General features: G+C 43.6%; 1 protein-coding gene across 1 annotated transcript; it reads right to left on the reverse strand.

Annotated features, from left to right (window-relative positions):
- Positions 1 to 1269: 1269 nt before the first annotated feature.
- FAAP100 (FA core complex associated protein 100) lies at positions 1270 to 26156 on the reverse strand. Its single transcript, XM_075278174.1, has 9 exons — positions 25998 to 26156; positions 25733 to 25851; positions 21931 to 22811; positions 20446 to 20599; positions 16356 to 17059; positions 10235 to 10359; positions 5808 to 5924; positions 4739 to 4828; positions 1270 to 1547 (listed from the first exon to the last, which is right to left on the reverse strand). The coding sequence occupies exons 1-9, from the start codon at positions 26148 to 26150 to the stop codon at positions 1416 to 1418; spliced, it is 2475 nt and encodes an 824-aa protein (XP_075134275.1). The 5' UTR covers positions 26151 to 26156; the 3' UTR covers positions 1270 to 1415.

Raw genomic sequence — 26156 nt, forward strand, 5'->3', positions numbered from 1 at the left:
AGCTGATATTTAGTTGTTTTAACCAAAAACAGCGCCACCTTTGTCCATGGGCTGTATTTGGTATTGCAGCTCTACCTCTTTTATTCACATACTGAAATACTAAATATATCCCACAGATAAAAAAAAAAAGTTCTGCTTCTTCTTCAAATATTGGAGTAAAGTTGTAGTTAGAGATGAGCGAGTACTATTTGAAACTCGTGTTTCGAATAGCATGAACCCATAGGAATGAATGGATGAAGCTGGCACACAGAGGATTAAGCAGCCGGCCGCCAGCAAAGTCTGTGTACCGTCCGCTTCCATTCATTCCTATGGGTGCGTGCTATTTGAAATGGCCGTTTCGAATAGTACTCGCTCATCTCTAGTTGTGGTATCTGATGCCACCTCTATAAAGCGGACTGTACCCAAAGCGGCTCACAGCTGAAAAAAAAACTGCAGCAATAGCCAGGATGAGGCATCTGTACGGGCACCGTGCCTTACTATATGCCTATACAGTGCGAGATGTTAGGGCTAGTTCACATGGAGCTAGTGACCGCATATTTTGATCCTGATTTTGACACGGGAACCGCGTCAGAATAGGACCAAAATGCGACTGCCGCGACTGTCTGCTCCGTAGTAGGCCCAAATGAATGGGCCTAGTCTGGAGGGTGCTGTTGTGAGGTGGACGCCGCAGCTGAATCAGCCATGGAATCCGCCTGAAGAAAGAGCAGCTCACATCTTTTTTCCATGAGCGGTCTACATAGACGTCTATTGTGAGGGGTCGGATTTTGAGGTGGATTCGGCGTCAAAATCCGCCCCCACTTGCCCCTTACAGCCTTCTGCTGAAAGTATGTGCAGACAATATTCCTTTTGGAGAAGTGATTCTGGTTTGGCCATTATTTTATTTTTATTCAGGCATTTTTCTGCAGAGAGCAGCCTTCCAAAAGGTGGCACTAGAGCACGTTTCTCTTTTATACCAATGAGGTTTTATTTGCATACTCCCTACCCAGAATTCTTAGCGGGGCATACATGGTCTCTATACAATCCCTTAGAGAATCTTACCAATCTATTCTTCTGACAGAAGGCTGACAACACGACGTGTACGGCCTCTAGTCTAAACCATGTCCTATTTGAGACTTTAATAGAAATTTCTAAACACCGGTTTCTGTCGTTTCTAACACTATGTCAGGATTTCCTGCTGAGAAATGGTATACAGCGCTCGGGACAAGGACAGGCTTGTTTTATCAATGAGAAGCGTCTTGTAAGTAGAGCGTCCTTTAATAAGATTGTCATATTAAATAGAAACATCTACATAGTTTCAGAAAGCGCTCACGTTTCTGGGCTGGATTTCTAATCTAACCTCAGTAACGTATCTGATCCTGACATATCTCTGGAGACGGCTTTCATCCTCAGCATAGGAATGAAGATTACGTTCAGACTCAGATGAAGAGCAGGCCTGGATCACGTAAGTCTCTGTAGATGTGAAGGAGTCTTTGGGCGGCTGCACTGGAGATGATGTCTTCATCCACACCCAGGCGCTCTCTGAGGTTCTTCACTTCCTTTAGTAAACGCTGAGTATGAAGAATGAAATCTAATCAGATGATTGACATCCAATGTATATGAACTCATAAACATACTACAAGTCTCCTGTAACCCTTTACCTTCCTTGCAGGCTTCTCGCCACTCAGCTTCACTGACAGGTCTCTACCATTACGTACATAGGAGACCTGTCAAGTATCTGTTGCTTGCAGACCTTCGTCATCGAACCCAAGTGGGTACTAAATGAAGGAGGCCGCTGGCTACCCCCTCCCATGGCTGTGCAAACTAAGACTGTCGCTCAAAAATCTCCCCTGGGATATATAATCTGCTGTGTGTGAATAATGCTGACTACAGACATCTCAACAGAGCTCAGAAAGACGGGGCAGACCAAATAATATACGATTGCAGTATCAGCCATGAGAATTTGTTGGCAATCTCTTAAGAATGGAGATGCAGCTGCCTCAGCCTTGTGTGCATCAATCTGCATAGAAGTAGAGATACTGCGGCCACACACAATGATATTTGTTTTCTACAGCCATGTTTTTTTCTTTTTCAATCACCTTGGCTAGCAATGACATCACACACGTGAGCACTGTCAGTCATGGCGTTCCTCGTGCCAGGGATTCGCTGGAGCAGTCAGGTTGGCAGACAGAGACATCATAGCTGCAGCCGTATACAGAAAGACAGATCATGGACACCAAAGCACCAGGTCTGAAATGTCCAATGACATCCATCACCTGATCAGGAACGTCACACTGAATGTTTTATGGTTTTTGTTTATCTGGCTCTGTTCAGCTATTCCAAAGATGTAAACCCTGTTGCTGTTAATGCAAATTATATATATATATAATATATATATATAAATAAAACAATCCGGTCTGTCAGCAACTTGTATGGATGGAAAATGTCCTTTTATTGGAAAAAGCAGTACACCACCTATCGGTCCACAATGGGACCTTTCTCAAGTGCTTTCCAAGTCCCATTGTGGACCGATACGTGGTGTACTGCTTTTTCCAATAAAAGGACATTTTCCATCCGTACAAGTTGCTGACAGACCGGATTGTTTTTTCTATTGCAAACCCTTTTGCCTGGAGAGGAGTTTCTGAGATGCAATTTGTGGGATTATTTTTCTTTGAAATAAATAAAAAAAAAAAAATAAAAAAAAATATATATATATACAGTATATATATATATATATATATATATATATATATATATATATATATATATATATATGTATATGTATATATATATATATGTATATATATATATATATATATATTGTCTCGCCAGGTGCAGGGACCAGTAATATGAGCATGGCAATGGTGTCTTAATTTTTTAAGCGTTGTGCTCCCAATAATTGACCTTTGGGGGTCTGGGGGGCATTTTAACATTATTATGATGATTTATTTTTTGCTGATTTCCCCTATAACAAGGGCTGATACATTAGCTCCAGTTACAGAAGGAATACAACCTTATAGTCAGTGGCGTAACTACCACCATAGCAGCGGTAGCAGCTGCCACAGGGCCCGGGACATTAGGGGCCCGGTGACAGCTGCTACGGCTGCTATCATTATACTCCGAGGTCTTTTCGGACCCCCGAGTATAATGATCGGGGCCCCCTGTTGGTGGAATACTTTCCACCAACAGGGGGCCCCGAAGCTGCAGCAACGGCTGAGACACAGGAGCTGCAGCTCTGGCTCCTGTCAGCGCTTCAGGATGCTCCCCCTCTCTCCCCCCTCCCTTTCTCTGCTGTCCTCTGCCCACCAATGAGAGGAGGAGGCGGGGCTTATCCCTGCCGAGCTCCTGCCGTCCTGCACTGGAGGAAGAAAGGAAGAAGGAAAATGAAACTAAAGCTACACAGGTACATACTGGGGTTACTTATTAATGTCAGGCATATGGGGTGATTACTTGTGTTTTAGTAACTCCATGTGCCTCATATTAATAGCAGTTAACCCCATCATCTCCCTCACATTAACCCCTGTGTGCCTCACCATAAGAGTTACTGATATGTGAGACATATGGGGGTAATAATAATGAAGATACTTTATTATTACCTCCATGTCTCTCACATATCAGTAACTCTTATGGTGAGGCAGACAGGGGTTAATGTGAGGGAGATGATGGGGTTAACTGCTATTAATATGAGGCACATGGAGTTACTAAATTGTAATGCACATGACCAGATTTTTTATCCACAATTTGTCCTGGTATAGCGGTCAGCGGGTGACGTGACAGTATTTAGTCCTGTAGGGGCCACTAAGGGACATAATACTGTGTGCAGTGGCCACTATGGGGTATAATACTGTGTGCAGGGGCCACTATGGGACATAATACTATCTGCAGGGGCCACTAAGGGACATAATACTGTGTGCAGGGGCCACTATTGGGTATTATACTGTGTGCAGGGGCCACTATGGGACATAATACTGTGTGCAGGGGCCACTATTGGGTATAATACTGTGTGCAGGGGCCACTATGGGACATAATACTATCTGCAGGGGCCACTAAGGGACATAATACTGTGTGCAGGGGCCACTATGGGACATAATACTGTGTGCAGGGGCCACTATTGGGTATTATACTGTGTGCAGGGGCCACTATTGGGTATTATACTGTGTGCAGGGGCCACTATGGAACATAATAAAGCGCGCAGGAATGCGTAGGAGGGACTCGGTCGAGATCTTCGGTGTCGGGGGGGCCCCATGTCAAAAGTTCGCCACGGGGCCCCGCCATTCCTAGTTACGCCACTGCTTATAGTATATACATCAGGCCTGATCTTGGTTCTCTAGGACCCCGTAGTTAAATAGAACTTGCCTCAAGTTTGGGAATCTAAAACAGTGACCTGTCTTTGCTTCTGGGGAGTAAGGCCCCAATCTGGTAATGCCAGATCCATGTGTGACTCCTTTAACAAATTTTATAACTCTTAATTTGCCGTAAATGAGCCTTGGACTCATCTCTGACCCCTCCGGTCACATGAATTGTGTCGCTGCAGCGAAGGCCCATACATTTCACTTTACTGCGCATTCAGGCAAATTAAAAGAAGCCGTGGACAGGTTGAGATTTCCAAGTCTGAGACCTTAAACCTAAGTGGCTTAAAGATGTGCTGCTAGTTTAGGGGTCCCCAAACCTGGTAACAGATTCCCTTTAATGTAAATGAAATGATCGTGTGACTTAGAGCTGTCTTCCATGCTAAACTAGTAACAAAGAACATGCGACTTACCTCGCGAGCACTGAACAGCTGCTGAACTTTTCCTAAATCCAAATCAGGGGACTGACATTCATTGTTTGGCTCATGTTGTTGAAGTAAGAGCTAAGAAATACAATGAGACAACCAGAGCGTTGGGTGAGTCTCAGTGCTAAGCTTTGCGTGAAGTAACACTATCACCATGTCCTTCATCTAGATATGTGCTACCAGTTACAACTGTAGTATCTGATATAATTTGGCCGCCCATTAACATAGGCAGCGTAAAAAAAAAAAAAAGACAGGTGGGGTCAGCCGTATTAAAAAGGGGCAAAGTGTACCCGGTTTATAAACATGAATCTAAACTAACTTATGCTAGGTTCACACTAGCGTTCGGGTCTTCGTTCTCAGCTTTCGGTCTTCTGCCGGCAGAAAACGGAAAGCTGTCAGAGCGGGTCCAGCCGTGAGCGCCGGTGGAGAGCATAAAACGCTCACCGGCACTCACAGCTGGACATCTTTCAAACCCATTCAAATGAATGGGTTTGAAAGAGTCCTGCAGGTTTCCATCTCCTGCCTCTGTTTTGTGCAGGAAACAGAAACCTGCAGAACGGAGACCGGGCGCAGATGTGAACAAGCCCTTACACATGTACAACGTTTGACAAAGTGTGCCTACATCATCAATAGACACCACAATAAATCTAAAAAAAAGTTCCACCTGTGAAAAATATGGGGAAAAAAAGGGGAAGATGCTAAATATCCCCAATATGTTTGGGATATAATCAGGATACCTATGGATGTGCTCCATTCACTGGGAAGAAGACATATAAAACTATCCTACAGTGATCACCTATGGATGTTACTAGCTCGCTGCATCAAAGGGTCACAGATTCCAGCATCTGTGATTTATATCTCTCTATATTATAAAAATGAATTCTTATATATATATATATATATATATATATATATATATATATATATATATATGTATATATATATATATATATATATATGTATATATATATATATATGATTAAGCTGTAACACTATACAAAATCTTTTTAACATCTACTTGAAACGAATGACATTAGGCGATTTACTGCAATGTTACCTTGAAGCGGCTGATAACAGCCAGATGTAGCGAGGCCACAACATGTAAATGAGAGCTTAGTATCTGCACCTCGACAGCCGGGATGGATCCCTCTGATGAAAGATCTGACACAGGTTCCTAATGAAATAAAAAGCAATATACAAAGGATTAGGGTCCATTCACACAGTGGAATATGACACAGATTTTGGCACGGAATGTGTGTCAGAATCAGCGCTGGAAAAAAAAAAAAAAAGACTTCCATTGCCTTCAATGGGTTCCGTTTTCCGCGCGGAACCCATTGAAGACAACTGAAGTCACAGATCACTTCTAGGCTGCTTTTTGCTTCAGAAACATGAATGTTAAGACATTTAGCAACACTGGATTTTATTTATTTTTTTTCATGTAGATTGTGAGCCCCATACAGGGATCACAATGTACATTTATTTTCCTATCAGTATGTCTTTGTAGAATGGGAGGAAATCCACGCAAACACGGGGAGAACATACAGACTCCTTGCAGATGTTGCTCCTGGCAGGATTCAAACCCATGACTCCAGCGCTGCAAGGTTACAGTGCTAACCACTGAGCCACCGTGAGCAACATTGGATTTTATGTCCAGACATGTCAGGTAGCGATCAGAGAGTAGGATGGGCTGCACCATAAACATCAGTACAATGAACAGGACTCAAAACGTATTACAATATAAAAAGTTCTTGTGTAAACTCAGTCCCTGTGTAATCATAACCTAATGTCCCCCCCACCCCGAGGATTTAATCCCCTCCTCCCTCAGCCTTATTTCAATTTTCATTTTATTTACTCCCGGCCTTCTAAACGCCATAACTTTTTAATTTTTCCATTCACAGAGTCGTATGAGGACTTAACAATTTTGGGACAAATTACACTTTGTAGTGGCTCCATGTAATATTGTGTACGATGTACTAGAAAGCTGGGGGGAACAATGTGGAGGAATAAAGAGAAAAACATTCTTATGAGCTGTTTTTTTTTGCTCACTATACAGCTAACATGACAGGTCAGGTATTCGATGGCTCGGCACGATTTTATGGCTATACCAAATTTATATACTGGTAGTTCTCTTTTTTGTATGTTTTAAACCCTTAAAAATAATACAAAACTCCTGGATGTCCTCCCCCATTTTCCCCTTTTGTTCTCCTATCTCGTCTTACCTTGTTTCATTGTTGGTTTTATTGGTTTACCATGGGCCCTGGTTGACCCATTTTTTTTGCGCACTGCGTTATTTACAGGCCTGATTTACTTGTGTTTTTATTATTAATGTATTTTACTCTGTTGGTTTCTTTTGTAATTTTTTTTTTTTTTTTACTATCTCAATGTTTGCCTTGTCTTGTTGCCTTCCTTATATGATAAACCTCTTTAAAGAGGACCTTTCATGGTTTGGGGCACAGGTAGTTCTATATACTTCTGGAAAGCCGACAGTGCACGTCCATAGACGAGTATTATCAGGAGGGGAGGGGGCGTTCCTCCCCGCTCACACTCTACAGCGCGATAGGCGCTGCTGTGCAGAAGGACATTCCTGGCTGACTGTCAGGAACGCCCTTCTGACTGTAAAGCGCTACGGTACCGGGGCCAATAGCTCTTCACCTGGGGCACAGATCGGGAAAGCCAACAGTGCGCTGAATTTAGCGCACTGTCGGCTTTCCAGCGGTATATAGAACTGCCTGTGCCCCGGACCATGAAAGGTCCTCTTTAACCCCTTCCCGACATGCGCCGTAATAGTACGGCGCATGTCGGGTCTGTAACTATGGCGACCGCCCGGGAGCCGGGCGGCCGCCATAGCCGCGCGGGTGTCTACTGGTTTAAGCAGTAGACAACCAGCTCTAATGCCTCCGATCGGTCCCCGGACCGATCGGAGGCATTAACCCCTCCGGCGCCGGAGGCGCCATTTTCTCGGCGCCGCATGGGCGCCGCCATTTTGGCCGGGATCGCCGGCTCCTGGAGCATGCTCCAGGGCTGACGTCCCGTTGCCATGACAGCCGGGAGCCTTGTACAGGCTCCCAGGCTTGTCTGCAAATCCTCTCTTTTGCAGGCTGGTCTATGCAGCCTGCAAAAGAAAGGATGCTTTTTGCAATGCATTGCAATGCATTAGCATTGCAATGCATTGCATTAGTGATCAGACCCCCTGGGGTTCAACACCCCTAGGGGGTCTAATAAATGCAAAAAAAAAAAATAAAAAAAAAAGTTAAAAAAAATATAAAAAAATATAAAAAGAATTAAAAGTTCAAATCACCCCCCTTTCCCTAGAACACATATAAAAGTAGTTAAAAACTGTGAAACATATACATGTTAGGTATCCCCGCGTCCGAAATCGCCCGCTCTACAAATCTATAAAAATATTTTTCCTGTTCGGTAAACGCCGTAGCGGGAAAAATAGTCGAAAGTGCCAAACCGCCGTTTTTTCACTGTTTTGATTCTGATAAAAATTTGAATAAAAAGTGATCAAAGCAATAACATTTCCCGAAAATGGTAGAACTAAAAAATACACCCGGCCCCGCAAAAAAAGACGCCCTATGCATCCCCATACACGGACGTATAAAAAAGTTACGGCCGTCGGAATATGGCGACTTTTAGAAAAAAAATTTTTTTAACAGTTTTGGAATTTTTTTTAGGGGTCAAAATGTAAATAAAACCATATAAATTTGGTATCCCTGGAACCGTACCGAAACACAGAATACAGGGGACATGTCATTTTGGCTGCACAGTGAACGCCGTAAAACCAAAGCCCGTAAGAAAGTCGCAGAAATGCATTTTTTCTTCAAATCCACCCCATTCTGAATTTTTTTTCCTGCTTCCCAGTACATTATATAGAATAATTAATGGCGGCATCATGAAGAAAAATTTGTCCCGCAAAAATTAAGACCTCATATGGCTCTGGGAGCGGAGAAATAAAAAAGTTATGGGGTTTAGAAGGAGGGGAGTCAAAAACGAAAAACGAAAATCAAAAAATGCCATCGGCGGGAAGGGGTTAAATAAACAGTTTTAAAAAAAGGGAAAAAAAATCCCAAACTTTGCAAAAAAAATAAAGGCTCCATACACATAAATATAAAATTACAGGTCTCATAAAATTATGGATGTCACAATATGACTTACCGTATTTTCCGGACTATAAGGCGCACATAAAAACCTACGATTTCCTCAGAAATCGTAAGTGCGGCTTATAGTCCGGTGCGCCTTATATATGGATGGAAGCGGCGGCAAAGTCTGCGTGCCGCTTCCGTACATACATAAAAGGCACCATAAGGGGGCATTCACACTACAGAACGCCGGCGTGTATCACAGCCGTACACGCCGGCGTTACAGCAGGGCTGCCGGACATTTCCTATTCATTTCTATGGGAGCCGGCATGCGAGCGCGCCCCATAGAAATGAATGGACAGACACTTCCCATTCATTTCTATGGGAGCCGGCATGCGAGCGCTCCCCATAGAAATGAATGGAAAAAAGCAGTCCATTCATTTCTATGGGGAGCGCTCGCATGCTGGCTCCCATAGAAATGAATGGGAAGTGTCCGGCAGCCCTGCTGTCACGCCGGCCTGAAACAGAACGTGAAACTTACCGAGCGGTGCAGGGCGGGCGGGCGGGCATTCAGGCCTCCTCTTCCTCCGATGTCCTGACCACTTCCTCCGGCGCTCGCGAACTAATGGCCTGGGCGCATGCGCAATATCATAATGCTTCTACGGCTACTGCGCATGCGCCCAGGCCATTCTCAGCGAGCGGCGGAGGAGGAGGACGGAACATCGGAGGAAGAGGAGGCCTGAATGCCCGCCCACCCTGCACCGCTCGGTAAGTTTCACATTCTGTTTCAGGCTTTTATTTTAAAACGGGGGGGTAGTTTAATCTAACTTTTACGGTTGGGCTATATCAGCATGATTTTGCTGATAGAGCCCCTCCTCGCCTGCCGAGCGCTTCCAATAGAAGCGGCTGGCACGCGGGGGGTTAAGCGGCCGCTGACAAAGTCTGCCTGCCGCCGCTTTCAATAACATATAATGCGCACCGGACTGCGGCTTATAGTCCGGTGCGCCTTATATATGAACCGAGACGGACTATAAGGCGCTCATGGGCAATGCGGCTTATAGTCCAGTGCGCCTTATAGTCCGTAAAATATGGTAAGCAGATTTTGGCCTCTTCCAAAGATTTCTATTATTTTTTTTTTTATTTTTTTTTATTAAACATGAAAAAAGCCTTGCTAGTTTTGGTATTACTGGGACTGACACATATAATATAAGGAACGTGACATTTTCACAGCATAGTGAACGCCAGGAAAACTACACCCATAAGAAAATGAGTCAATTGTGTTTTTTTCCCTAATTCCACTTCATTCCAGCAGCACAGAATATTAAATGGTGCTGCCATTATGTACAATTTTTTTCTAAAAGTCCTCATTCGGCTATGTGAAGGTAGCCTTAGAATAACTGACCTCTTGAACCTGGAGACAAAACTCTTTTCCGTCAGGGGTTACACCTCGCACCTCATGTACATCAAGCTCCTTCACTAATACTTCTGACAACAGCCAGTGCAGTACAACAGAGCAGAGAGATCTCCCTATGGAAAAAGCACAGAAATCTGTAATACGAAGTCATCATTGAACTAGAGCACGCTCACTTTAAAAATGACTTATAAATAGGTAAGAAATCTTAATCTAAATACATTCTATATATACATACACACACACACACACACACAGCGTTGGCCAAAAGTATTGGCACCCCTGCAATTCTGTCAGATAATACTCGTTGTCTTCCAGAAAATGATTGCAATCACAAATTCTTTGGTATTATCTTCATTTAATTTGTCTTCAATGGAAAACCACAAAAAGAATTGTCAAAAAGCCAAATTGGATATAATTCCACAGCAAACATAAAAAGGGGGTGGACAAAAGTATTGGCACTGATTGAAAAATCATGTGATGCTTCTCTAATTTGTGTAATTAACAGCACCTGTTACTTACCTGAGGCATCTAACAGGTGGTGGCAATAACTAAATCACACTTGCAGCCAGTTGAAATGGATTAAAGTTGACTCAACCTCTGTCCTGTGTCCTTGTGTGTACCACATTGAGCATGGAGAAAAGAAAGAAGACCAAAGAACTGTCTGAGGACTTGAGAAGCAAAATTGTGAGGAAGCATGAGCAATCTCAAGGCTACAAGTCCATCTCCAAAGACCTGAATGTTCCTGTGTCTACCGTGCGCCGTGTCATCAAGAAGTTTAAAGCCCATGGCACTGTGGCTAACCTCCCTAGATGTGGACGCAAAAGGAAAATTGACAAGAGATTTCAACGCAAGATTGAGCGGATGGCGGATAAAGAACCTCGACTAACATCCAAACAAGTTCAAGCTGCCCTGCAGTCCGAGGGTACAACAGTGTCACCCCGTACTATCCGTCAGCGTCTGAATGAAAAGAGACTGTATGGTAGGAGACCCAGGAAGACCCCACTTCTTACCCAGAGACATAAAAAAGCCAGGCTGGAGTTTGCCAAAACTTACCTGAGAAAGCCAAAAACATTTTGGAAGAATGTTCTCTGGTCAGATGAAACAAAAGTAGGAAAAGGCCTCAACATAGAGTTTACAGGAAAAAAAAAAGAAACCTTCAAAGAAAAGAAGACGGTCCCTACATCAAACATGGCGGAGGTTGCTTTGCTGCCTCTGGCACTGGACTGCTTGACCGTGTGCATGGCATTATGAAGTCTGAAGACGACCAACACATTGTGCAGCATCATGTAGGGCCCAGTGTGAGAAAGCTGGGTCTCCCTCAGAGGTCATGGGTCTTCCAGCAGGACAAGGACCCAAAACACACTTCAGGTCAGCACTAGAAAATGGTGGTGAGAGAAAGCCCTGGAGACTTGTAAAGTGGCAGCAATGAGTCCAGCCCTGAATCCCATAGAACACCTGTGGGGGAGGGGCAGAGATCTCTTGATGGCAGTTTGGAGAAGGCCCCCTTCACATCTCAGGGGGGACCTGGAGCAGTTTGCCAAAGAAGAATGGTCTAAAATTCCAGCAGAGCCTTGTAAGAACCTCATTGCTGGTTACCGGAAGTGGTTGTGCGCAATTATTGTGTCTAAAGGTTGTGCTACCAAGTATTAGGCTGAGAGGGCCAATACATTTGTCCGGCCCATTTTTGGAGTTTTGTGTAAAATGATCAATGATGTGACTTTTTTTTTCATTCTCTTTTGTTTTTTTTTTCATTGCAAGCAAAATAAATGAAGATATTACCAAAGAGTTTGTGCTTGTAATCATTATCTGGAAGAACACGAGTATTATCTGACAGAATTGCAGGGGGGCCAATACTTTTGGCTAACACTGTATATATGTATATGTATATATTACAACTAGCCTCTGCCCGCGTTGGCGTCAATGATGCGCCTATATTCAGCAAATTGCTGCCGTCGATGGTTTGCCTGCTCTGCCATTTTGGCAGCTCTAAAGCTGTCCTGCTGCTGAACTTGTTCCTTGCACCGTGCTTGTGATTGTTCCGACATCTCAGCAGCTCGCTGGAACGTCATACAATGAGCGTGTGGTTGGCGTCAATGATCTCCGTCAGCTCCTCTTGAGGAGAACTCTGTTGACTTCTGGCTTCCTTCATAGTTCTCGTTGTTTGCAACAAATTAGAGTTTCTTTTTCCCAGCATGTTTAAAATTGGCAAACTGCCAATTTGGATGAAAGGTGTTTGCCCATTTCAGTGTGTCAGCATTGCCTGGAGCAGATCAGATAATAGGCAAATGTGTGTACACAATCCACTGAGGGTTGGTGAGTGTTTACACATAGAGATAGCAGCCCCGGCTGAGATAAGGTGCTGCCAAGAACAGTATAATATAGTTTGTGAACATAAATTCATAACAGTCGTGAAGCCATGTCATTTACTGGGATAAAAAAGTAGCCTATGTGTTAATTGAGGTTACAAATTATCTATGTGCTGAATTTCATCCAAATCCGTTCAGCCGTTTTTGCGTCATTGAGGAACAAACATCGAAACATCCAAACACACAAACTTTCACATTTATAATATTAGTAGGATACAATAGTTGTGGGAAGTTACAGATGACAACTACATTTTACAGTTTTGGATGAACGGATAGTGCGGTATGTCTCTACGTAAGATTGTAATATATCTCCCAGCAGGAGCCAAATACTTATAGCTGAGAACAGGATTGGATCAAGTGTAGTGAAGCTTCAGGAAAGGCTCCTCTGGTTTACGTATGACATGATCTGACCCCATTTTTGGCTCTACAAACAAGGCTCCTGCTGGGAGTTGTATTGTAATGGGTTGAGTGTGGCCCAACAGACCCTACAAGACCCTGCAATTCATTTCAAGCAGATGTTTTATACTTGGACTACGGACTAACAGATTTTCCATACTGAGCACACTATACATGTTTTCTCACACCCCCGTGCCATGAGTTTGCACGTGAGGGTAAGCCGTTTTCATGGATCCCTGGCATGTTATATGAGTTCACTGATCGGTCACACAGACTGTGTAAACAACCGTCACGTAAATGAATCCTATGTTGAAAACGCTATCACACGGATGTGAAAACCCGTCCGTCGTGTGAATAGGATTCTACTACAGAACTTTAACCCCTTAAATACTCTTAAATTGGGTTACAAGGCCTGTAAATACGACCAGGAATATGTATATAGAGATATATAATTTTGTTTTGTGGAAGTCATTTATGTGTAGGATCAGTAGATAATAGTCTCCTGCTCATTTAGAAATGTGGGTCTGGCTGTCGTACCCCACGCCTGGAGGATTCAGCCGCTGGACCCATGATGACCAGATGAGTGATAACAAAGGATAAAGATTTCAGACATGGGTATAGCAGCCGTCAGTCAGTGACCTATACAGTAATGTGAGAATCAGAGGAAATCTTGATAGATTACTTTATAAAGGCGGGTTCACATCTGCGCCCCGGTCTCTGCTTTCAGGATTCCATTTTCTGCCGGCAGGAGACGGACGCCCAGCAGTCAGTGTCCGCCCATGAGCATTTTGTGGTCTCCGTGGCGAAACTGTTTTTTGTTTTTTTAAAACGGACACAAAGTCCCGTATGTCCGACTTTGTGTCCGGTTAAAAAAACGGTTTCACCACGGAGATCAGAAGAGTCACATGAATGGGTTTGAAAAGTGACTGGAAGTTTCCATCTCCTATCCAGTTTCTCGGGCAGAAGACAGAAACCTAAAAGCGGAGACCGGGGCGCAGATGTAAACCTGCCCTAAGTCAATGGTGTTAATCAGGATTCTATAGTGTCCAATTCAAAATGGATTAAACAAAGCAAAAGCATCCATTATACACAAAACCAATGACAGTGAGAGCTTAATATATTATGTCCCATTAGATTTTATCAATTCTGCTTAGGTAGAAAACCACAACTGTACTGTAATGGAAGGAGCTACTGCCCTAAACAACAGCTGACCCCTGGACTTTTTCTTACAAGGCCCCAATGAACCCAAGCTACACCTAATGTGTGTATGTGCAATATGCAATGGCACAAACTAAGAAAATGTCCTTTAAAGGGGCTCTATCAGCAAAATTATGCTGTATGAGCCCCACATATGCGTGAATAGCCTTTAAAAAGGCTATTCAGGCACCGCTAATCTTATTTTAAACCCCCGTCCCGTTTTAAAATAAAACTATAAAAACAAATAGGTAAATCATACCTGAACGTGCACGGACGTCATGTTCTGGCACGCCCACCTCTTCTTTCTTCTTTCGGCGACGCCCTCCGGTCCTGGCTCTTCTCCGGCTTCATCTTCATCCTTTTCCGGTGGTTCAAATCCGATTGGTTGAAATCCGGCGCGTGCACTGCCATTGAGAAAAATGGCGCTGGAGTGTGTGCAGTAGCTCCAACCAATCGGATTTGAACCGCCGGAAGAGGATGAAGATAAAGCCAGGGAAGAGCCAGGACTAGAGGGCGTCGCCGAAAGAAGAGGTAGGCGTCCCAGAAGATGACGTCGGATCGCGAATCACCGTCCAGGGTGCACGTTCAGGTATGATTTACCTATATGTTTTTATAGTTTTATTTTAAAATGGCACGGGGGTTTAAAATAAGATTAGCAGTGCCTGAACAGCCTTTTTAAAGGCTATTCACGCATATGTGGGGCTCATACAGAAACATTTTGCTGATAGAGCCTCTTTAAATCAGGGCTGTGGAGTTGGTCGGACAAGCCACCAATTCTGACTCCTACTTTTCCAACTCCGACTATAACTATATATCATTTTATTTTGAAGCCGGAGTTGGAAACTTTTTTCAGACTATAAAGCCCTGTTATAAATAGCTAAACAATTACATATTTTTCCATCACAGAATAGAAACACACTACTGCTGTGAAAACGTAAGGCCAAACATGGAGCAGGCGCAGTATACAGATGTTACAAGCGATGGTGGTGATAGATGGTGCACAACCCTATTTAAAGAACATTATCCCAGGGCTTGAAATTCACTTACCTGATCAGAGTTTTTGTCCAGGCTGGCTCTGACTCCGGGTCACATGATCAGCCTCTATCCTCAAAGTCACTCTGCCCAGTCTTTCCTCTCATTTTCAAAGGTCATTACCCTGGTATGAGGTCTGGCTGCCTATAGTAAAGCCAACCCCCATAGCACAGGTAGAACTATCTGCACAAAGAGGAGAAGAGATAGGAAGCGGAGTGACTTTGGGGACAAAGACTGGTTCTGATCATGTGACCTTAAGTCGGAACAAGTCTTTAACCCCCAGGACCAGCTGCAATAACACCCGGACCAGGTAGGTTAATTTCAAGTCCGTGGATAACTCCTTTAAGAAATCAACATTTCCTATCTCAGTAAATTAGGGTCAATGACACAGCAGGGCGATTAACATATCAGTAAATTTTGGAAGGAAAATGAAGTACCTAATGCACCACAATGCAAAACACACAATCTCCATGTAGATGTCGTCCTTACTTGAATTACACCCTGAGACCACCTATAAGGCTAAGGCCTAATTCACACAATGATGAAAAACAGCTGTCATACAGCCATTTTTAAAACAAAGAGTAAGACCTGGTTCACATATGCGCCAAACGAAAATCTAATCTGCATAAAAAAGCGGTTACTTTAGGAAACCCACTGACCCTATAAGACTATAATGGGGTCCGTGTGGTTTCCGCACAAAAAAATGCAGAGAGAAAAGTGACTGCAGCGCTTTTCTCTCTGAATTTTTCATGCAGAGAGGGGAACGGAAAGGCCAAACACAGATGTGAACCGGGCCTAAATAGTCACATGTCCGGTTTTGTTTTATCAACATGTTCTATCTTTGTTTTTTGTGATAGACCCAACAGAACTAACCGTGTCTGTTTTCAATGGCTGTAAAAATGGACGTCCGAGTTACAAGAGCAAAGTTACAAGGTTGGCTGGGTCAAGGAAAACATAAACCCAGAAACAGTGAAATTCTGTCAGCCATCAAAAAAAGGAAAATTGTACATGGAACGAATACAAAACACCCAATAAAAAGGACCAATTTGTTTCTCGCAGCCAAGAAATGGACAGTCATGTGACTATAGCCTAATACAGAAATGGTACAGAGCAGTTACCTGATTTTTCATTCTTTAATGCCCGAGCCAAGATCATGGCTGACACTCGAACTGAAGCTTTAAAATGTATTGTATAACTAGGTCCCTGGTTAAAAAATGCTGTAGACGGTGCCCCCTGTTGGTCACTTCCAGAGGACGATTTCCAAATAGCTTGCACTGTATCCTTCAGCGAAGTGTGTGATAAACCAGAGCAATGTGCAGCCACGGGGTTTAGACGCAGGCAATGCAATATGTCAATAACGTGCTCCTGTACAGGTATACAGATTCCATGTTTGTACGAGGAAGACGTGTGTCGCTGTAGAGGGTTAGCAAATCCCTTTAAACTGTAAGACAAGGAGCAACATATTCTAATAGGGAAATCAAATCGGTCTGAATCTTCTCCATTTAAGGGGAAAGCAAATTCTTTCGTCTCCCCGGGTTTTAACAACAAAACAGGAAAAGAATAAGAAGTGATTGGGTCAGTACTTATGAGGACACACAAGGTCCAGCCGTGCTCCAAGACAAAGTCACTCTTGTTTTCCAAACTACAGCATGCGGTCATATAGGATTTCTGAAGCATCTGGGTCCATGACACCCGGATGTCACATGTGACTGGACGAGTCGTCCTCTGCCCAGACAGCAACGCTTGGCTCAGTGACATCACCTGGTTGAGCTTTGTTAAGGATTTGCTCTTCTCATCCGAAAGGATCTTCAACGCAGAGAATCTAAAGAATAAGAAAGAGGAAAAGTTTTGAATATATAGACATTTACACATTACACAGGCATTGCTAATAGTGTTATATATGTTGTCCTGTCCTGAATAGCTCGAAATATAGCAAAATATTACAAAAAAAAGAGTTTTGTGCCATTTTACCTGCTGCAGCGATATATTCTGGATTGCAGATGGCTGTGATATAAGAATGTTGTCTGCACCCATACTGTGAAGATATCTGTGTACTCAGATTATGCTGCTCTGCACAACTTTAATACTTCCATGTTCTGTCTGCAGTAAACCTTATGTGCAGCAGGGGGCAGAACAGAGCCTTACATAAAATTCCAAACATGGAGGATATATACATGTGCTTATTATATTCCCCTCAATGACTGTACATTCTGCTACAACAACATAGGGACGGTCACACTAGCTTGTTCTGGTTCCTAAAAAGGAATAGGCGGACCACTCAAATGTGGGTTACACACGGTGTCCGACAGACCCCATTGATCACAATGGGGGCCGGTGAATGGTTGTCTTTTTCAGCCGCTGATCTCAGGCAGATATTGCGGCGCCTCCAGTGCAGAGGTTAACCTTGCCTTAAATGGCCAAAATTTATTAAGCTGTTTACGGCAGATTTCGGCTGCTAAAATGTTTTGTGTCATCACTTGGGACAACTTACAATTATATTTTGTGTTCTCATTGCTTGGCAAATTTGGAAGGTGCTGAGAAAACAAGGCAAGGCCTTCAAAAAAAAAAACACAAACTATCTGCAGAAACTGTAGAAATGGCGCAAATTTTATTTCACAATTGTAAGATAGCTGAGAATTTGCCTAGAAATATATTCGGCGCAAGTCATGGCATCTGCCTACATAAAACACACCAGTGTTAGTAAACGTGGGTCAGTAATTGTGGATCTGGATGAAAGGAGAGCAAGTCCTCTCTGTTATGCTGGATGACCCGACTCCACTGTATAAGAGAACAGAGAGGGCAAAATGGGGTAGGGGAAGGTTTAAATGGAGCAGGGGAATACAATCCGTACCTATGCCTTTCTTTATCCCTCCAGATCATGGTTTATACAATGTTTTTGAAAAAAATAAAAAAAATGGAGTAGGGGTAGGGTAAAACTTCCTGCAGGAATTCTGTGCGTTAGATGTGGGACATAGAGATGAGCGAGTACATTTGAGCGAATACCTCCGCCGCATAGTTCTTGGTGTAAAAAAGCGCCGGGGAAGGTGGGAGGGACAACAAATTTATACTGCCCCTCCCACCTTCCTTGGCACTTTTTTTTACACCAAGAACTATGCGGCGGAGGTATTCGATCGAATATACTCGCTCATCTCTAGTGGGAAACAAAGGTTTTCGTGCAGTACTGAAGCCGTTTCGAATAGCACACTTCCATAGAAATGAATGGAAGCGGCACGCAGACTTTGCCGGCGGCTGGCCACTTCACCGCCCGCGTGTCGGCTATGTCCATTCATTTCTATGGGAGCGTGCTATTCGAAACAGCTGTTTCGAATAGTGTTCGCTCATCTCTAAACACGCTCATCTCTGTGTGAAGCCCGGGGAGGTACTATTGCTCCATTCCAATATTTTATAGGAACTGTAACAAAAATATTGTAACCCCCTTGGGCTGCCACTGGGACACACTCAGACTGTACACTAGGGGGTGTGCATGAAACCTCAGACTAAGCCTACGCTTTATGGAAATGCAGCTAATATAAATTACTGCAAAAAAAAAAAAAAAAACCAGAACAAAAACAATTACATTTTTCACTGTTTTTCCACAAAATTTTTCATTTACGTAAAATTGACATGTTGCTTTTTTGAAAATGCAGCATTGTTCTCCTCATCGTATAGATCAGTGGTTCTTAACCTTGTTTGAGGTACCGAACCCACCAGTTTCATATGCACATTCAGCGAACCCTTCTTTAGTGATAAATCAAATATGATTTTTTTTCCAAATTCAAGACATAGGTATATGTTTTTTTACTGGTACACAAAATGAACCGTGCATAGGGCCTAGGGTTGGATCGAACCCTGGTTAAGAACCACTGGTATAGATACAATAGCACAAAATCTCATTCGCTTTGCTGGTACAGTAAATGCAGCATTTTTCTCCGCAACAGCCAAAATGCTCGATTTTCACAATCTCTGGCCTTAGCCTAAATGTCTCTGTATTCTTCTCTTGGTTTTACATTTAGACTAAGGCTAGGTTCACGCTAAAATTAAATTACATGTGGACCCCGACAGACCCTGATGACTATAATGGGTTCTGATGGGTTGATTTAAAATTGAAACCTACAGTGAAAAAAGTCCTCAATGCATGAGACTCCGACGCAGATGTGAACATAGCCTTAATAAGAAATAGCAATGACTAATGGGGTAATTGTTTGATCCAATATAGTAGGAATGGCGGATTTACTAAGTTTTAGACAGAGAAACAGGCTAGAAAATCTTAAACTGCGCCAGATTATCAAAGTGTCTGATGGCGTTTGATAAATCTGGCATATTGTTAGATTGTCTAGTCTAACATTAGTTAAGGGGATATCGTCACTCCTTAGGGAGAGACCACCATGTAGGTGTGTGGAGTCTTATTAAGCCATATGCGCTCCACTGAGGGATCATGGGAAGAATATGCGAATCTGTCTTCCATGATGTAAATAGGAAGACAGTGCCTCAATCATGCAGCCCACTAGGGGGCGATCCCTTTAACAGGGATCCAGAGATCCAAATAGATCGAAACAGCTGTCCTCGGCTGAGACTGTACTTGGTAAAATCCCACATCATTGCAGCAAAGGCTTCTGGAGAGGTCAGGCATGATATTAAAGGGAGCGCCCCCTAGTGGGCTGCATGACTGAGGCACTTTCTTTCTATTTACATCATGGAAGACAGATTCGCATATTCTTCCCATAGTCTAACATTACGCCACTTATTAGTTGGTTTAAAAGTAGCTGGTGCATTTTCGGTGCACAGAGTTTCAACTTAGACCAAGCCCCATTTTTGTACAAGTTGTACAGGTAAGACTATTTTCTGGTGCAAATTACACCAGAATTCTGACGCATTTTGCTTAATAAATCTCTCCCACTGTATCACCCAAAGAAAATGGAAGGTACATACTAATACTGGTGTATCTGCAATTTAAAATATGACTCCAGAATAAAAGCTGTGAAATTTGGTTCAACTCTGACACCCATAAAAGTCTTGAGCTTTGGTGCTAAATACCCTAGACACAGAATAAATAGACGGGGAAAGAAAGAGATAGAGGTAGGTAAGTAGGTAGATAGAAAAACTGGAGGGCTCCCGACAAAGCGAAAATAGATTGTTCCTTTATTCACCCATGCTATATATTACAAGCAATGTTTCAGCACATTTATTGTCTTGACATTTTCTGCCCACCTTTCAGACACGGAGCCAATTCCAGAGAGCAGCTCTTTGATCTTCTGTCCGGCATTCACAGAGCTCCATCCACGCTGCTCATCTTTGCTTCCTTTCTGATTTAACTTGCAGAGCATAAGGTGTCCCCTCTTAGACAAGGCAACTAGCTGAGTATCTTTCAAGAAAAAACAAGACATTACCTAGAGAATATTTATAAATGTAAGAGCATGTGCACACGATGTAACGCGGCGCTCATTCTGACATGTAAACTCGTGTCAGAGTCAACGCTTCAAAACAGAATCCCATTGACTTCAATGGGTTCCGTCTTATGCGCACTACACATTGAAATCAATGGGAAGCATTTTAACTGATTGATTTCAATGTGTAGCGCGCGTTAAACGGAACCCATTGAAGTCAATGGGATTCTGTTTTGAAGCGCTGACTCTGACATGAGTTTACGTGTCAATATGAGCACCGCGTTACGTCGTGTACACAGGCCCTGAGTCTGTATTAGACTGTCAGATATCAGCCCTGAGTGAGCAATGTACAGTCAGAGGGGGAGACTTTCCACCCACCCTTGTTAATAGACAAAAAAAATATATATATCACACACAATGACCACAACACATCCGTAACAAGCCCTACAATAAACTTAGCATGTTACTTATTCAACAGGATAAATCCCATAAACCTTAAAGGGATCCTATCATTGGATACCCTTTTTTTTCTGACTAACATGTAGGAATAGCCTTAAGAAAGACTATTCTTCTCCTACCTTTAGACGTCTTCTCCGCGCCGTCGTTCGGTATACATCCCGGTTTTCTTCGGTATGCAAATGACTTCTCTCGCAGCACTGAGGTCGTCTCCAGCTCTCCAGCTATGCCTCCATCTTCTTCTGGACCGCCTTTTCCCTGTATCTTCTTCTTGGCAAATGGCCACTTACACAGCTTACTGAGTAAGCAGCCATTTTCTTGGGGCCACTGGCATGTGCAGTCGTCTCTGCCCGAGGCCTAGAAAACTGAAACCCAGGATCGAAGAAGGCACAGGGAGAGGCCGTTCCAGAAGAAGATGGAGGCAGCACTGGAGAGCTCTCTTGCAGCATTGGGGACCGCCCACAGTGCTGTTTGAGCTCTGAGGACCGCCCCCAGTGCTGTGAGAAAACTCATTTGCATCCTGAAGAAAACCAGGATTTCTACCGAACGGCGGTGCAGAGAAGACATCTAAAGGTAGGAGAAGAATAGCCTTTCTTAAGGCTATTCCTACGTGTTAGTCAGAAAAAAAGGGTATCCAATGATAGGACCCCTTTAAAATGAAGATGCCAGAATTGATGTTTTCTGTTCATCTCACCTCTCAAAAACAAAAAGCAATAAAAACTGATCAAAAACTCTTATGTACCCACAAAATACAAAGTCTAAGTAAAGCTTCAAATGCAGAGAGAGATAAAATGTCACTGGTGTAAAATGCATCAGATCCCCAGCTAGATTGTAGATTGCCCTTGTAACTTACCATCCAATGAGGACACATGCGATAATGCGGCTATCATGGGTATATTGTGATGCAAGGAAGACACTGTGGCCTGCGCCATGTTGCTCGCTGCCTCTTTCTCCAGGTGTGGTATGGTCACATAGAGGAGATCGCTGGATGTGCAGCAGAAGACACCAGACATGGAGTAGGAAGTACAGGTCACAGGAGCAGGTAGTCTATAATCTTTATATGTACAGGACACGGCATCTGGATTCTCCCCACATGTCATGGACACTATAAGGCCCTTTTGGCCAACAAGCAGTAAACAGTCGCAGGCTTTATTTTCCATAGGCGGTTGCTCACTTGCAAGGTCACTCGGTACCATCCTTATGGCTCCAATAGAAACCACGGGCTGTTCCAAGTGATATAGAAGCTTTGCTGAGCCTTGGGCCGTGCATGGCTGATGTAGGGCTGCACTATTCAATGGAAAGCTTACAACCTGACCATCTGGGAACCCACAAAGGATCATGGGAGAATCCAACATGGCAGCATCAATTCCAAACAGCTTAGTGAATAACGCCGCCTCCAGAGCCAAGTTACACGGCACATCACTGCTAATAGCTTTTTCTTTCCACAGAGAAACAGAAATGAGTACGGGGTGCGGATCGCCGCTGTTTATTCCATATCCGTGAGAAAACTTAACGTCTTTGGACACGGATGTGATAGGGTTTTCATGGTTTATGGATTCCTTTCGAAGAACTGTTATCTTCCATTTGTCCTGCTGTGCGGATACCACGACAAGAAGCTCATTGACCACTGTGAACGAGCAGAGAGATGGATCTAGCAGAAGGCCAAAATTGGAGCCTATGTGGCATATAGTCATGCCTCCTCTACTGACGGCAGAGCTTGGATCCAGTAACAACCTTAGGTGAAAAAAAAGCAAATAAAATTATGTTCAGTAGTGATGGGGATTGTACGAGTACACGAAAGATCACAAGCTCATCATCAGAAGGACAAATATCACAAGCACAGGTTTCACTACATTTTTTTCTGGAAGGGTATATATATTATCATCATTTCTGAGGAGTATTTTTTGCTTGAAAGGAGCACAAAGGCCTAATAATGCCAAGCGGGTGGTTTATGTGGTGCCACATATAAAGTTACAGTCCAATACGGCATTATATCGTGTGGGTTAATGTGGGAGTGTGAACAGAGGAAGGTTAATTTTAAGGATTCTAACTACAGTATGGACGAGTTTACATTAGGACTTGTGATAGGCTTGTCTGATAAGATGTGTCTTTAGTTTGCACTTGAAACTGTAGAAATTGGGAGTTAATCTGATTGTCCGGGGTAGAGCATTCCAGAGAAGTGGTGCAGCTCGGGAGAAGTCTTGTATACAAGCGTGGGAGGTTCTGATAATAGGGGATGTAAGTGTTAGGTCATTGAGTGAACGGAGAACACAGGTTAGGCGGTAGACAGAGATGAGGGAGGAAATGTAGGGAGGTGCGGCATTATGGAGAGCCTTGTGGAGGAGGAGGATAAGTATATATTGTATTCTATATTGAATAGGCAGCCAATGTAGTGACTGGCACAGACCAGAGGCATCGCTGTAGCGTCTAGACTGATAAATGAGCCTGGCCGCTGCATTCAGAATAGATTGTAGAGGAGAGAGTTTAGTGAGGGGAAGACCGATTAGTAAGGAGTTACAGTAGTCAAGGCGAGAATGAATCAGAGAGACAATAAGTGTCTTTAGTGTATCTCCGGTAAGGAAAGGGTGTATTCTGGAGATGTTTTTGAGGTGGAGGTGACATGAACGTGTGAGTGATTCAATATGAGGGGTGAAGGAAAGGTCTGCGTCACACATGACCCCGAGGCAGCGGGCCTACTGCCTAGGAGTTATAGTAAGGCCTGAGACTGCAATGGATATATCAGGGACAGATCTATTAGATAGTGGAAACAGTAGTAGTTCAGTCTTGGAGAGATTTAGTTTCAGATAGAGTGAGGACATGATATTAGAGACAGCAGAGAGACAGTCACTGGTGTTCTGTATTAGTGCAGGGGTGATGTCACGAGAAGATGTGTATAATTGGGTGTCATCAACATAAAGATGGTACCTGAAGCCAAATCTGGCAATGGTTTGTCCAATGGGGGCTGTGTAAAGAGAAAAGAGGAGGGGGCCGAGGACCGAGCCCTGAGGAACCCCAACTGCGAGGGAAAGAGGGAAAGAAACAGAGCCCGCAAATGATACACTGAAAGTGCGGTCTGAGAGATAAGAGGAGAACCAGGAGAGCGCAGTGTCATTGAGGCCGACTGAGCGGAGCATAGTGAGGAGGAGATGATGGTCAACAGTGTCAAATACTGCTGAGAGATTCAGAAGAATAAGGGAGCGTTCACACTACTGTCGGTGTCCGACATGTAGTGTCCGCTCCTAGTGTCCACTCAAAATCTGTCACGGACACTAGATGTGTCCGTGACACCTGTCATTCACTTGAATGGGAATCGGGTGCGTTCTTTTGCACTCCGTGCCCGTCCTTCCCTGTCCGCAAGAGAAGATGTCCGACTTCTCAAGCGGACAGAGGAACCCTGCATGCAGGGTTTTTCTGTCCGCTTGAGAAGTCGGACATCTTCTCTTGCGGACAGGGAAGGACGGGCACGGAGTGCAAAAGAACGCACCCGATGCCCATTCAAGTGAATGACAGGTGTCACGGACACATCTAGTCTCCGCTCCTAGTGTCCGTGACAGATTTTGAGCGGACACTAGGAGTGGACACTACATGTCGGACACCGACGGTAGTGTGAACTCCCCCTTAGAAGAGAGAAGTCACCATTGGATTTAGCCATTAGGAGATCATTGGCGACTTTTGTGAGAGCCGTTTCAGTAGAGTGCAGAGCGCGGAAACCAGATTGAAAGGGGTCAAGCAGAGAGATAGCGGATTAAACAAGAATAGACCAGGCGTTCCAAGAGTTTGGAGATGAAGGGGAGGTTAGAGACAGGTCGGTAGTTAGGAGCATAGGACAGGTCAAGGGAAGATTTTCTCAATAACGGGGTTATGACACCATGTTTGAAAGAGGATGGGAAGATTCCAGAAGAGAGAAAGAGGTGAAATATTTTAGTAAGGTAAATCGTGACAGCAGGGGACAGAGATTGGAGAAGGTGTGAGGGGAAGGGGTCACTACTGCAGGTTGTAGGGCGAGATGAAGGAAGTAGCCAGGAGACTTCCTCTTCTGTAACAGGTTCAAAACATGAGACATTTTGATCACTTTTTATAAAATTTTTCAGGGGAAGGCAAGAAAATATTGATCTTTTTTACTTCTATGCTGTTCACTGTATGGGACAAACATTTTTATAGTTCAAGCATTTCCGGGCATGACATTTTTACTTGTGCTCTATAGAAGGGGGGTGATTTGAATTCATAAATTGTATTATATATCTATTAGATTTTTTTTTTTTCTGAGGAAGCAGATATGATTACGACCTAGGTGCCATGGTTATTATTCACCACGCCAACTAAGAGGGTAATGCAGTAGCGCTGTTTTTGGAGGACTTCCCTATATCCACTGCTGCAGCGTTCGGTGGGCTTGACACGTCACTGAAACAGAAGTGATATTTACAGTTGTGACATGACTGCATTATGTGAAGAGATTTTATCTCACATTTATCACTTGTCAAGGATTTACACTACTTATAACGTGAGTGACAATATTATAGACCATCGCCTGCCATAACACAACCAGGGTATCATAGAAAGGGTAAAATCATCTTGTACTATTCTGACAGGTTCTGATCAGCTCAAACTAAGGACATGTATCAGACAGCAGTGACCTGAATAATACGCCGGCTCACCTTCTCCGCTCGTCCCACTCCAGAAGGTATAATCCATTCCTGGCACAAAGGACATAAAGCTGCTGTGATCCTGCTGAAAGTTGTATGTGCCAAACGTCAGAAGGAAAGTGATAGGTAGTCTAGGAAGTAAGAATAAAGTCGAATTTTAATGAATCATATCTTAATCGGAATTATCCTACCATTCTGTGTATATAGTTTGCATCTCCATGGATATGGATACGGTCTGACCATGGAGTTGTTCAATACACAGAATACAGTTTCTCACCATTACTTGCTTCTTCTCCATGCTGTAGACATACACAAATCTGCTTCCGTTACAAATATAGACGTCTGTGTTCCTATAGATGATCTGTGCTTTTGATTTGGACAGACCTCCATTTGGACCCTGTAACGTGACCAAGTGCTCAACTTGAGACATTTTGGA

The sequence above is a fragment of the Leptodactylus fuscus genome, chromosome 6, assembly GCF_031893055.1.
Source record: "Leptodactylus fuscus isolate aLepFus1 chromosome 6, aLepFus1.hap2, whole genome shotgun sequence".
In the NCBI taxonomy this organism is placed as follows: Eukaryota; Metazoa; Chordata; class Amphibia; order Anura; family Leptodactylidae; genus Leptodactylus; species Leptodactylus fuscus.